The 15,157-nt window shown below is 39.4% G+C and overlaps 1 protein-coding gene across 2 annotated transcripts in view; it reads right to left on the bottom strand.

The window, feature by feature from the left end:
• The window catches only part of Mfe2 (peroxisomal Multifunctional enzyme type 2), a 130,561-nt gene that overhangs the window by 98,610 nt on the left and 16,794 nt on the right, over positions 1-15,157 (bottom strand). For both annotated transcript variants that reach the window (XR_010850420.1, XM_067088388.1), the window contains exon 3: positions 14,876-15,028. Coding sequence is in view for 1 of the 2 variants with exons in the window: in XM_067088388.1 (XP_066944489.1) it covers positions 14,876-15,028 (153 nt within the window). In the remaining variant the exon portion in view is untranslated. The remainder of the gene's footprint in view (positions 1-14,875; positions 15,029-15,157) is intronic.

Here is a 15,157-nt window from a genome sequence, read left to right as displayed (position 1 = left end):
AAAGAATGTGCTTTTAAAAATCTAACTAGTTTTAAAATGACATTTTTTCTATTAAAATAAAGTTTTATATATACTTACCAAATAATTACAAAGCTATTAGTTTCTACTTTACAGGGCAGCTCAAAATTTAAAAATCGAGGTAGCACTCTTTTGTTTTGGATGTAGGTAGGCTGCCCTGCCAACTTTCGGGGAAGAACAGGTACAACACAACTAAAGAGCTCAATTTGTTTATGCCCTTTTTCCATAAGAGGGGAGGAGGGAGGGCTCCAATCATGTAATTATTTGGTGAGTGTATGTAAAACTATTTCATTAAAAAATGTCATTTTTATATAAGTAACTTACCAAATAATTACATAGCTGAATCCCACATTGATAGGAGGGGGGATACATGGACATATACTACCCAAAAACCCTCAGCGAAGGAGGAGAATTGACAGAAAATTTAGCTAGCATTGTGAAATGCTTGTTGTAACCTTACCTGGTGAGGGAGGTATGGCAGGTAGATTCTGCCTCTGGTCAGAGCTCCTCTAAACCTGTAGTGGGTGGCAGTAAGGCCAAGAGTCACCTCTACTCTAGTGGGGGCTTTGCAACATTGGAGTGAATCCTGGTTGCCAAAACTGACTAACAATCCAACAAAATATATATATACATATACTGTATATATGTGTGCCCTTGCCCCAGGTGCAGTACAAACAAAATATGGTAAAATTAATCCAACCAGGCCATAAAAAACAATGACTGGTGGGCACTCATGACACAGTACCCTCAGGCTTCCCAAAGACAAACAACAATCCTTATCAAGGAGAGGGGATAGATGAAAAGACGGTGTTCCTCCTATCCCTCGTCTCCAAATACCATGCCAGCTGCAAAAAGTGGGGCTAATGTACTGCATTTCTCATACACTGTCTCTATATCATGAAAGTAATACATCAACAAAACTGACTTGCACCTCCAGTATGTGGTCTGCAAGATCATGGAGAGAGAGAGAGAGAGACACTACGCTTGAATGGAAACGAAGTGACGACTGCCCTTGTTTCATGGGCCGTAACTTTATACAAGGGTAGAGTATTCTCTTGAACTCCTGAGTGTGATTCCGAAATCACCGTCCTTAAAAAGAAGGATAAGGCATTCTTGGATAAAGGACATCCAGGATCTTTAACTGAAAACTAGAGATTCTGCGAGGAACCTCTAATACTTTTAGCTCTCTCCAAGTAACACTTCAGTGCTTTTACTGGGCAAAGTACTCTCTCCTGATCTGTTGGACCCAGGATATCAGTCCAGATCTTGACTGTAAACAAACGTGGCCTGGGATTAGAAGGATCTTCGTTCTTTGCCAGGAGCCCTAAGGTCAGAGAGCACACTGCATTCCCTTGAGAAAAACCTACCTTCTTATCAAGGGCATGTAATTCACTGACTCTCTTAATATAGGAAGAGCCATTAAAAATAAGGTTTTCCTTGTTAAATCTCTTAGTGAGGAGGAGTCAAAGGGTTCAAATGGAGGGCCTGAAAGCCATGTCAGGACCACATCCAAATTCCAGGTGACCGTTGTAGATTTCTCTTGTTTAAATGTATTAAAAAATTTAATCAAATCACTAATGTCTTGATCTGAAGACGAGTCTATTCCCCTATGTTTGAAGACAAAATTTAACATAGCCCTGTATCCCTTTATGTTGGGCATAGCCAGTCATTTGGAAGACCTCAAAAACAGTAAACAGTCAGTATTTGGGCTAAAGTCGTTTTAGAAGCGATACTATGCTTTCGGCACCAGCCTCGAAAAACTGCCCACACTTGGCTTGGTAGACTGCAGCAAAAGATTGGCCCCTACATTTCGCAATTGCTTCTGCAGCTTTTCTTGAAAACCTTTCGTTCTGACAAGCTCACGGACAGTCTGAAGCCTGTCAGAACGAGATTGGATAACCCTTGATGAAAGCGGTGAAAGTGAGGCTGTTTGAGCAGATTTCTCTTCTGAGGTGAAAGTCTTGGGAAATCTACAAGAAGGGCAAGAAGGTCTGGGGAGCCACTAAAGTCATCGATATGTTGTCGTGGGTGCTGAACTTCTTCATCACTTCTCTCACCATACTGAATGGGGGAAAGGCGTAAACATCTAGGCCTGACCAATCTTGCAGCATGGCGTCTCTTGCCCATGCCTGAGGATCCTGAGTTGGGGAACAAAAACAGAGGAAGACAATGGTTCCTTGGCCTTGCAAACAGGTCTATCAACAGCTTTCCCCACTATTTCCACAGGTCAGTGCATACCTGTGGATTCAGTGTCCACTCCGTCGGTAGAACCTGTTTGCTGCAACTTAATTTGTCAACAAGGACGTTCAGCTTTCCCTGAATAAAGCCGGTCACAATGCAGGTACTGTTGTCTTGTGCCCATAAGAGGAGATTCTTGGCTGCTTCGTAATGTGAAAAGGAATGTGTCCCCCCTTGATTTCTGATGTATGCCAGTGTGGTCATGCTGTCTGAATGGACCACAATCATCTTGTTGAAGGCTGCTGCTGACATGAACTTCATGACGCCATCGAATGAGTGTGTGGATACGTAGGTATGTGTTTTCATACTTTTTGCTTTGTCTGATTCATGACGCCATTGAATGAGTGCATGCATACGTAAGTACGTGATTTCATACTTTTTGCTTTGTCTGATTTACTGTACTGTCACAAGCCCCAGTTGCCTTATCCACCAGGAATGGCCAACTTGTTCAAGTGAACACCCCTGGGTCAGTCTGCAATCAAAAGCACAGAGCACTGAACAGAAGGACTAATCTGTAGAAGACAAAAGAGAAGTACTTCTCAGTCCTGATAGAGGGGTATCTGGAAATACACTTCATTTCAGTCTATCAAAAACAATTAGTTACCCTTCCTGATGGAAACCAACGCAGCAAATGGGGTTTCCATCCAGAAAAGAGTTTGACGAACAATTCTCTTCAGTGGCGAGAGATCAATGACCAGCCACCAGCCTCCTTTGACTTATTCAGTAGGAAGTGCTAACTGCAGTACTACAAAAGCCTAGATAGCAAATCGTCAAGAAATTCCAGCATCTTTTTCCAACAATGTCCACATCTCTGCAAAGAGCCCAAGACACTTGGACAACCCTGGAGAATAAGCTGGGAACAGGATTGGTCTGTATAAAGGAGAGAGCATCAGTCCTTGAAAGGTAATCTGTAACCATCCCAAAGGACACACACTATCATGGACTCTACCCCATCCCTGCCACATTACCTATTGGCTTAAGCTCTTCGTTGGGTAAGTCGGTAGAGCTGCGGACTGTCACTCGATGGGCCGGAGTTCAATTCCCCGGCCGGCTGATGAAGAGTTAGAGGAATTTATTTCTGGTGATAGAAATTCATTTCTCGTTATAATGTGGTTCGGATTCCACAATAAACTGTAGGTCCCGTTGCTAAGTAACCAATTGGTTCTTAGCCACGTAAAATAAGTCTAATCCTTCGGGCCAGCCCTAGGAGAGCTGTTAATCAGCTCAGTGGTTTGGTAAAACTAAGGTATACTTAACTTTACCTATTGGCTTGACAGGCATCCCCAAACTTGTGGCAGTGAAAAAGAAGCACCAACAGCTTCAGCATTCTCCTCCCTTCAAGGCCACAGTCTGGGAGGAATGCCAAAAAGGGGCAAGGAAGACTCCTGATACTTTCATGAAGAAGAAGGATGTAGAACACAAATGAACCTTAGATTTGGAGTAGCCACCCCCAAAAGCTTGGCTGCTGTCCCTTTTGCAGACCAAGAAAGGATTTTACATGAAAGCAGTACCATTGATAATGGAGTTCTGAGCATCAGTCCTCTATTTCTCCATAGCACCTTAACCTTGCTCTCTTAAAAGAGTGAGAAGGTACCCCCAGAAACAATGTATTCCATAAAGAGACTACCCTCAACCTAAACCTCTCTGAGAAGAGACCACCCTCAACCTAAACCTCTCTTGAAAAGAGACCACAGACAGTGTCACATCTCTTCAAGACAAGGTTTGCCAACAGGTTGGTGGACTAGTATGAGAGGATGGTCAATTTACTTCCTCCTGACAGCAATCTTTGGACTTTGCTTTGCCTTTGTTGGGGGACACAGAAAGTAAAATCGACCACCGTGTTGAGCCAAAGGTCCAACCATGATAACACATGGAATGAAGATGTCTTCTGAATCCATGACTCTTACTTCAACAGGCAAGAAAATCAGTCCCTTCTACACAATGCCACTCAAATGGCTGGTTTTTTATTAACAGACAGGTCCACCTGTAGGGAACAGGTATCAAAATCCTCGAAAGTGCAGTATGTACTGTATTTCCACTGTCTTATCAACAGAGGAGCAACTTTGCAAAGACATTGGTGGAGTTCTCTGGTCTGGCTATCAAAGAGGCCACCTCCCATATCCAATAAGCCACAATCAAGCAGACCAAAGCAGTTAATACAATGGCAAACCCTCACCCTTAGGTCCAGCGGGGTCTGTTGCCAACTGAAAAAGGCTCTTGACCAAAGCAGAGGTAGGTGACACAATAGCCTGACCCTGCCTCTGCTCTGAGGATTATGAAGTCTAGGATGAGCCTTGAACACCATGTAAAAATCTGAAAACTTCAAAAGTGACATGAACACAATCATAATCTAGAACTGTAAGTAGAACCAGCCAGAACGGTGCTGCTAGAAGACCCAGGTGAGCAGAAATGTACGCTGCCTGACAGGTGCAGAACAGTACTGAGTGATGCATGGTTTGGGACAAACCTAGGCCAAGCATGCTCCAAGCCAGGCCCAGGCCAAGGAAAACCACCAAAACTTTTAATAATACTAAAGTGATGTAAACAGGGCTAGAATGAATAAATCATAGAGCACTTATGGCAACTAGCCATAAGTGCTCATTTTTCTTGACAACTAGCCAAGAAAAATGAACATTAACTAAGTACATATTAAAGAGATTAACACTAATTATGAGATACAGACAGTTGTCACTTATTGGCAATGTCGGTTAGTGGAATTTCGGTTTTACACCGCTCGGCTGACAACGTCGTTAACAGATTTTCGGTGACGGTAAGCTATTTTTGGCGTTTGTAAGTAGTTTACTGGTGTCGGTAAGTTTATTGGCATTGGTAAGCGGTTTATCAGTGACAATAAGCAGTTAACAGTGCCAATAAGCGGTTTACTGGAACTTACGACATCAACGTCATTTATTACATAATTATCAGTGATTTTCAGTTACTGACGCTCAGCTGGGAACGGAACCCCCACTCTTAACCGGGGACTGCCTGTACGGAGCAGGTTGCTGAAGACCATAATTGATATAGTATGTGCATAAACAGCAAAAGACGAAATACTTGACTAAGCAAGGTGAAAGGTAAACTTGCTAAGCATAAAATAAACTTAGTGGTTATCCGAACACTATCAAGTTTGATATACCAATCTGAGTGATATAACATGATCATCCTTCTAAATAACTAAAAAATTGATTAAGATAAGCTTTTCAAAGAAAAACTGAGACACACTCATCAACAGCAGCAGTAAGGTACCCAATGGTACATCCAAATAAGTGAAAGCCATTTTAGTTACTTCAATCCAGGGGGTTTCATACTGAAAATGACAATACCACCATCAACAAAAGTAAGGAAACTAGCACATTTTCAAACTGGGGTACCTGGAATGTGTAAAAGACTTCTGGGAGTTAAACCCCTGACCCTTACTCCAACTGGCCTAGCTAATAGTACCTAGATTAGGGCCCTGAGCTCAGGGTATGAGCACCTGTTGGCTTGTAAGTTGACACATCCTTAGGTAAAGGTTAGACCTACTATCAGTAATTGTAGCCTATCTCAGGATGAGCACCACAAATCATTGGCAGTGGGATGTTCGACAAGGCTGAGATGTTCAGTGCTATCTCCTCAGTTTCAACTCTTGAATGCCTGGTGGATGATCTTGTTTAAAAACCAATAAGCAACAGTTGGGGTCATTGGCCTTAGTCAGCTATTAGCAGCATGCTACAAAGAACTGGCTATCCTTTAGTGCAGTTAGCCAGAGTTCTCCATGGACTCTGTCATTTAGAAATGACAACCATTCTCAAGCATGTCAGGGGCGCAAAGAGTCTTCCCTAGTTTACAAATACTAAGGATAAGTTAAAAATGGAACATGGAAATGTAAGAACCCTGCATCAAATTGGTGATTAAATAGGTAAAAAATAAACTGAAGGACACAGACTGGACATCTGTTCTTTTTTGTGAATCACAGTGCAAAGGGATAAGAACATGAGACTGGATGAGGATGGTGTATATAGTTATTCAGGACAAGCCGATGGGATTAGTACAAAAGGAGTATATATGTACGATCTTAACACCAAATGCAGAAAAGGTACTGACTGACAGGAGAGCAGATAGCAGTCAGAGAACCCAAACATATCACATAGCCCTTGATCAAGAGAGAAAGTGCTGAGGAATGTTACAAGCTGTAAGAAAGCAGATGATGGCAATGTCACTGCCATACTGGAATTAAAAGCAACCAACAACAAAAGCTGAGAGTATCTAGCTTTAATACACTGTTTTTGGAGATGAACACTGAGAGGCTTTTGCAACTGAGTGTAAACACACATTTGCAGTTCTATAAACCATATCCAAAGTGCGGTAAACAATCAACAATGACTGATTTAACACCAAGAATTTATATTAATCTGCTGGAAAGGAAGTTCTGGAATATGGGATAACAAGATGGAAACCTTGGATACTGAATGAGACCTGGGATACAATAAATAAGAGACAAAAGTAAAATTAGATACAGAAAAATTTCAAGGAGGATATGAACAAAGTAAAGTAGAATGTGCTAAATACTCAAGTCTAGATAGTGAAGTTGAATGAAGATCAAGAAGAGACAAGATTATTTGGGCAAACAAGCACTGATGTCGACAAAGCCATATATTCAAGTAGTGGTAAAAAGAAAAACAGGCATATACCTGTTAAATGATGGGATTGGTCTATGATAACATCAGAAGAAGAAAGACAATCCCAGGTGGAACATTTTCTTGAGGTCATGACTAAAAGATATGCCATATAATCATACTCATAAAACAGAAGCTGAAGAAAATATATATGTATTTATAAATGAATTCATAGTTTTTGAAGTGGAATCAATATTAAAGACATGTAGATGGAAAACACCTCGTTATGATGGAATCAATGCAGAGAAATGTTAACTGAATATGAAATACCACTTAATATACTAAGTAGACTGTTTTGCAGAATATGAAATGAGGTAACACAGCCTGATGACTAGGATTTGGAGGTCATGGCAAAGAAGGCAACCTGAATGAATGTTATAACCAACGTATATATAGGCATTGCACTGAAAAAAATTATGTATGCTTATTCATAGTAGCCTAAAGAAAGAAACTGATTAATTGCTTAATGATGAACAAATTAGTTTTAGATAAATTATTTATTATTCTTACGTAGTTTAACCAGACCTCTGAGATAATTTATTTAGTTCTCACATGGCTGGCCTGAAGGATTTGTCTTTATTGATACATAATAAGGTCTACCTTTATTCATAAATCTAGAGAGGAACCAGGCCTAGTCAACAGTGTGTACATGGGTATTAAAATAGCCTTCGTTCGATCAGGAAAGGCATGGTGATGGAAAATTTGAGGGGGAAGATACTGTAATTAACAAGCTATGTGGTCAGGGAAAGGAAATAATTGCCAGATATTTAATGTCACTTATGAGAATATGATGAGGAAACAAAGGGAGTGTGTGCGTGTGAGCTTGCCAGTTTTCACACTGTAAGTGGCTACATGGGGACTTGTTCAGGTGAGATTAGCATAAATGATTCACTGACTGGAACCTAGATGGCATGCCATTTAAACAACCCATATATGGGAGTTTAAGGCAACCATAAGGGCTCCCTGGCTTTGCTGTAATTTTGCAACTATGTTACAGCACTGTCCTTTTGCATAGTCACTCTCCAGGTAAATGTCTTCCTTATTACAGTTTCTTTAAAATATTTCAGAGTTTTATTAGTCTAACTTTCTCATTCTTTTTAATGTCAGTTTTTTCACTTTATTGTGAATTATTTATTCCTTTACTTTACTATTTTATAAACTTGCATATTCTCTTTGAAGAATCTGGTTGAGCATTTAGAGAGAGAGAGAGAGAGAGAGAGAGAGAGAGAGAGAGAGAGAGAGAGAGAGAGAGTGTGTGTGTGTGTGTGTGTGTGTGTGTGTGTGTGTGTGTGTGTGTGTGTGTGTGTGTGTGTGTGTGTGTGTGTGTCATGACAATCACTTTAATTAACAATACTAAAACACTCTGCACTTCAAAATACTGATAATAATCATAAAATGATCGACCAAGGGAGATGATAAGATAACTTAACTTCAAGGCCATCTTATCAAAACAAAGATCAATTCCTAAAGCAGCACCAGCAAAATATGAGGTAACAAAACATTTCTATTTTGGTTGAAAAACTCCAGCTAAAAATGAGTACAGTGCTGTATTAACCCTTAAACGCATGAGCCTCTATTTACAAAAACGTCTCCCGTATAAGCGGCGGCGTTCGGTGAGTTAAGCGCGAAGCAGAAAAAAAGTTTTTCAAAAAATCACAGCACGCTTTAGTTTTTAAGATTAAGAGTTAATTTTTGGCTCCTTTTTGTCATTGCCTGAAGTTTAGTATGCAACCATCAGAAATTCAAAAAATATCATTATCATATATAAATATTGGAATATATGACAGCAAGAAAAAAAAAAACTCTTATATAATTGTATACAAATCGCGCTGTAAGCACAACGGTTAAAGCTAATGAGTTAATTTTTTTAGTTGTATTGTACACTAAATTGCGATGATTTTGGTATATAACAAATTGTAAAACGATCAAAGCAACACAGAGAAAAATATTATCACAAAATGATGCATGAATTAAATAACGCTCGACGTAAAAAAATGTTTTTAAAAAATTCACCATAAATCGAAATATTGTGCTAGAGACTTCCCGTTTGTTGAAAAATGAAGCTAATTGATTGAATATTACTAGACTGTAGGTGTTTTAGCTTACAATTGCAGTTTTCGACCATTTCAGTCGAGTTAAAGTTGACCGAAAGTCAAATTTTTCTATTTATCGTGATTTATATGAAAATATTTCAAAACTGATAAAAGCTACAACCATGAGTTATTTTCTGTTGTATTGTACATGAAATTGCGCACATTTTCATATATAAAACTTTATGTAACGAATAATATAAAAACGGTGCAAATATTACGACAATGAGACAAAAGAATTTCTGAGATGTTCGGCGAGTTACAGCAGGCGTAAGGAAAATGTTTTTAAAAAATTCACCATAAATCGAAATATTGTGCTAGAGACTTCCAATTTATTGCAAAATGAAGGTAAACGATTGAATATTACTAGAATAAGAGTTTTAGCTTACAATTGCGTTTTACCATTTTGGTCGAGTTAAAGTTGACAGAAGGTTGAAATTTTGGCAGTTATCGTGATTTATGTGAAAATATTTCAAAACTGATAAAAGCTACAACCATGAGCTATCTTCTGTTGTATTCTACATGAAATTGCGCACATTTTCATATATAAAAGTTTATGTAACGACTAATGTAAAACGATGCAAACATTACGACAACATGAAAAGAATTTCTGAGATGTTCGGCTGAGTTACAAGCATGAGCGTGGGAAAAAGTTTTTTTCAGAAATTCACCATAAATCGAAATATTGTGCTAGAGACTTCCAGTTTGTTGCAAAATGAAGGTACATGATTGAATATTACCAGAATGTAAGAGTTTTAGCTTATAATTGTGTTTTTTTACCATTTCGGTTGAGTTAAAGTTGACCGAAGCTTGAAATTTTGGCAGTTATCGTGATTTATATGAAAATATTTCAAAACTCATAAAAGCTACAACCATGAGTTATTTTCTGTTGTATTCTACATGAAATTGCACACATTTCCATATATAAAACTTTATGTAACGACTAATATAAAACAGTGCAAACATTACGACAACGTGACGAAAGAATTTCTGGCGGGGCGTAAGGAAAAGTTTTTCAAAAATTCACCATAAATCGAAATATTGTGCTAGAGACTTCCAATTGGTTGCAAAATGAAGGTAAATGATTGAATGTTACTAGAATGTAAGAGTTTTAGCTTACAATTGCGTTTTTGACCATTTCGGTCAAGTCAAAGTTGACCGAAGGTTGAAATTTTGGCAGTTATCGTGATTTATATGAAAATATTTCAAAACTGATAAAAGCTACAACCATGAGTTATTTTCTGTTGTATTGTACATGAAATTGTGCACATTTTCATATATAAAACTTTATGTAACGGCTAATATAGAACAGTGCAAAAATTACGACAAAATGACGAAAGAATTTCTGAAATTTTCGGCAGAGTTACAGTGGCGTAAGAAAAAAGTTTTTTTTTTAAAATTCACCATAAATCGAAATATTGTGCTAGAGACTTCCAATTTGTTGCAAAATGAAGGTACATGATTGAATATTACTAGAATGTAAGAGTTTTAGCTTACAATTGCGTTTTTCGACCATTTCGGTCGAGTCAAAAACCTGTTGACCGAAGGTTGAAATTTTTGTAGTCGACATGCGATGCGTCCAACAGACAATTTTAGTCGACGTATGATACGTCTAGTAGGCGTTTAAGGGTTAATATATCAAAATGAATGTTGAAAAAATATTCTAAATATACATTTGCTTTCTCTATCAAAAACCAGAACAATAAAATACATGTAGCTAATCGTTATTATCTTCTATGGCTCTCTTTAGAAGGAGAGAGGACTCTTCCTTCAAAAGGGCCGAAAGCTTCTCTGGGCCTTCTGAGTAGGCCATCAAGATGATGGGAGAAGTGACCAAAGGAGGGTTCTCCTTGAAGGGGATGGAGTAGCAGACCAGTGATCCACTGGTCTGCCCCTCTGTGACTCAATTTCTCCCAAAAATGGAGAAGTCTGGCTCCTACTGGGGCAAGTAGGACTTCTTGTTCATTTCTTAGAAACAGCCTTGGAAGAGCTCCTCTTGATGGTGGCTCTAGCTGGGAACCGGACATTGGAGCAAGGTCTGGGTTGCGTCTTGGGCTTGCTTCCACAAAAGGGATGTTGTTGAAGGAGAGACCATCTTAGGCACAAATGATTACGACAAATCCTTGGGGCCCTTGGAAGACTGTGCTAAGAGGTCTTGAGGTGACTTCTTCTAGATGTCTGAAGCGATTTCTTCCACTATCATCTGAGGGAAAAGGTGAAGCGAATCCAAAGGCGAATATAATAACACTGGCCTCTGTGACTGTATGACTCCTCTGGTGGTATAGGAGCACCAAAGTTCACTTTTCTGAACTCTGAAAGAGAAAAGGGCTGCAAGTTCTGAAGAGCCATCCCTGATGGCTTTGTCTGTGCATGACTGAACTCCAAACACATCCATCGCAAAGTGCTCACCCAGGTCCTGTGGTCTTCCATCTTCTTTGCAAGGGATCCTATTGTCCAATCTAAGAAGCTGAAAACCTCAAAAAACTTGAATTTGTTCTCAACTAGGTGGTCCAGCTCTGTCAAAGAGACATAATCTTCACTGAAGCAAAGGCTGAGCGACAGGAAGAGTCGATGAGGCTGGAGAAGTTCCCTTGGGAGGAGGCAGCGACTCCCAAAGAGGGAGCTTCCCTGGTGGCACACGACAGGTATCTCCTCTTAACCAGCCAAGATGGAGGATGGGCAAAAGTAGCTTTATCTTGCTCCCTCTTAGCAGAGAGTCAGTCTCCAGTTTCTCTGATTGCCTTCTTAGACAATGAGGAATGAGCCATCTTGGGAAGACTGGAGCTATTTCCTGGGAGGTTCCTCATCAGGAAGGAACAAGTAGGTGAGAACAGGGCAGGTGGAGCAAAAAAAAAAATAAAAAAAAGAGCTGCATAAGCCGAAGGAGGAGCAGGATCTTGGCTGAACTCCTCTTCTTCTTCTTCAGACAAGTCATGAGCTGACTTGGAGGTGGGAGCTTTCTTGAGGAAGCTCATGATTTCAGACTACTGTTGTTGATCCAAGGAGGGCACTTGGTGCTCAGAAGAAGTAAACAGGTGATGAAGAGTTGGCGCTGGGTGCTCAGGAGCTGGTGCTGGGTGCTTGGGAACTGGTGCTGGGAACTCGGGAGGAGACAGGTGCTTAGACAATGGGTGCCTGAAGTGGTCCTTTGGACGCTTGTGATCCAAAGAAGGGTGCTCAACAGAAGGGCATTCAGGAGAGAATACTTCTGGCAAATCCCAAGGGTGAGAAGGAAGTCAGGCCGAGGCAAAGATGGAGGGATCCAAGCGTAGCCGCAGGAAGGCTGTGGACTGTGAAGCACCTCATTTTACCACTGCACAGGCAGCGGAGAAGAGCGACTAACGTCATCCCCATGCCTTTTCAATGGTTAGGACAAATCAAGAAAGCACCTGTTACCGGAATCAGAATCCAAACTTGACAACAAATGACACATTCAAAGAAATGCTTTTCCAACGGCCATCTGGGTAAACCCCACCAGCCTCCCTTGGACTTCCGGTATGTCTTCTCCCAGGGTTAGGGGAATGGGACAGGGATCTTTGTTTAGGAGAGCAGGTGGAATGAGCAGCCATCTCCTTCATTTGCACTTCACTAGACACTTTATCACAAAACACTTTGTCCATTAGGACTTTCAGGGATGCCCTTATCTCAGACACAGTAAGCACTACCAGGTTTAACTTCTTACCAAACCTGGATTCAAGGTTGGCAATGGTATCGGGGTCAGAAAAGTTAAGTATACCTTAGTTTAACCAGACCACTGAGCTGATTAACAGCTCTCCTAGGGCTGGCTTAGACTTATTTTAAGTGGCTAGAACCAATTGGTTACCTAGCAACAGGACCTACAGCTTTTGTGGAATCCAACCACATTATACCGGAAATTTTCTATCACCAGGGATAAATTCCTCTAATTCTTCATTGGCCGGCGGAGACTTGAAGCATGGGAGCCAGGTTTACAGTAAGTGGATTGACAAACTGGGACTAGAAGAAATGGTAGGAACAAGGGAAGGAATAGCAGGACTAAGATCTGACTTAGGTTTAGGGTTAAACTAACAGCAGTTCTACCTCGGCCCTAGAGGCTGATTTCTCTTCCTATCCTCTCAAAGCTTACTAAGATGAGATTCAAGAACCTTCCACTTTCTCTCATCCTAATCCTTGCACTCATTACAAGTATTCTCCTTAGAACATACCTGCCCTCTTCAACTACAGCACATAATATGCGAATCATAACATACCTTAGTCAGTCTAGTTTTACAGCCTTCATTACAATAGCAAACATTAGAAGTACTTCAATCTGCATGACTAATTCAGAAAGCTAACAAAAGCAAACAAAAGCTTGAAGGCTACACAAGAGCGTCAATACTTCACCGAATTCCAGTGAGAATAACCAAAAACAAGATGAAAAAAGCTGCAGCAAGCTCGAGGATGTTGACCGTGTGAGCAGCAGAAACAGAATGACACTGCCAGCTAAATTGTGTAAAGTAGACGGGGCTTGTCAACTACACTATCAAAGTGCTAATGCAATTTTTAAATAAAAGGCTGCCACATGAGTTAGAAACTATAGCCATGTAATTTCTTGGTAAGTTACTTATATGAAAATATTCAATATACTTAGTTTCAACAGGCTTGCAAATACACAATGATGAAATGCTTAGAGACAAACAAGCTGGTTTTATAAAAGATAAGACTTATGTAGATCAATTATTTGTGTTAGATATTCTATAGCATGCAGAATTTAAAAATCCACTTCAGGCAGCTTTAGTTAATTACCCAGTTAGGTACATTTAACATCCACTGACAAATAACATGGAAGGACTTATGTCATGAGAAAGATGCGTATGGAAAATTAAGTTAAAAGATTTTTGTTATATGAATTTAAAGTAAACAACAAGGTACTACATGGAACTTTTAAGACCTTTATTGTTTGTCTTTCTCATAAACTTTGAAATAAAAAAAATGTTGTATTAGGGAAAGAAAGGTTTATATTGGAGAAGAAAGGTTTATATTGGAGAAGAAAGGTCTATATTGGAGTAAGAATATACAGCTGACAGATTTAGAATATACAGATGATGCTGTTGCAATCAGCAAAATGCCACAAGATTTACAAAACTAGCTCAGGAGATTGTATCATGCATATAGAAAGATGGGACCTAATGAAAACAGCAATGATGAGGACAGAGTATAAACACAACAATGAAACAACATAATGTTGTACTTACAGAGAACATAATAATTACATTGAGTGTTTCAAATATTTTGGAATAATGATATTCAATACAGGTTCTCTTGAATTTAGTGAAAGACTAAAAAAAGGTAAATCAAACAATGGTCTAGTTGAATAAGATTTGGAAATCAAATAGACTGAAACTGTACACAATATTGCTAGAGATAATGAACTGGGGTTTAAAAAAGAAACTATAAATGATTTTGTTGAACTGGGAATAAAACTATAAAATTTTTTGGAGTCAAATGGCAGAACTGAGTAAGAGTTGCTAAAAGAGAAATTACAGAAGCTCCATATGTAGATGAGATAATGATGAAGGGAAGATGGAGATGGCTTGAAAATATCATGCATACCATCTCAGGGAGACCAGTATGTGATGGTGTCAAGTGACCCTTCTTTGGGCACAAGAATAAATGAAAGACTCAAGCCTACTTTGATGAGAACAATAAGATGATAGGCTGAAGATGAGAAAAGATTTTGGGAAATGAAAACACAGAAAAGACAAAAATGGCAGGATTAGAGAGAGGCCCTTTATGTTGTATCTGGAGGCTGAGGCAATGATGATAATCATGCCGATGAGGCCCTGAAAAGAATTAAACAAATAACAGTTACATTTAAGAAGTACAAACAAAATTGCCTTTCAGTTCATTACATACCCCAGTCTGTATCTGAAGTTCGGGCAAACGACCTGTCTCGAAGGATACCAGCATTGTTGATTACAATATCAACACGACCAAAATTGTCCAAGGCTGTCTGAACAACTTTATCTCCGTCCTCAACAGAGTCATAGTTTGCAACAGCAACACCACCTGAGATTATAAGAAATAAACTTGAGAAAACAATAAATTTCATATCAGACCCCAACATAAATAAAGTATGTATTGTATCTATCAACATAAAATATACCAGCATATTTTGGACATGTTAAGGGGTCTGCC

The sequence above is a fragment of the Macrobrachium rosenbergii genome, chromosome 44 (genome assembly GCF_040412425.1).
Source record: "Macrobrachium rosenbergii isolate ZJJX-2024 chromosome 44, ASM4041242v1, whole genome shotgun sequence".
In the NCBI taxonomy this organism is placed as follows: Eukaryota; Metazoa; Arthropoda; class Malacostraca; order Decapoda; family Palaemonidae; genus Macrobrachium; species Macrobrachium rosenbergii.
The sequence above is the reverse complement of the archived record's forward strand: the minus strand, read 5'-3'. Positions and strand labels throughout refer to the sequence as shown.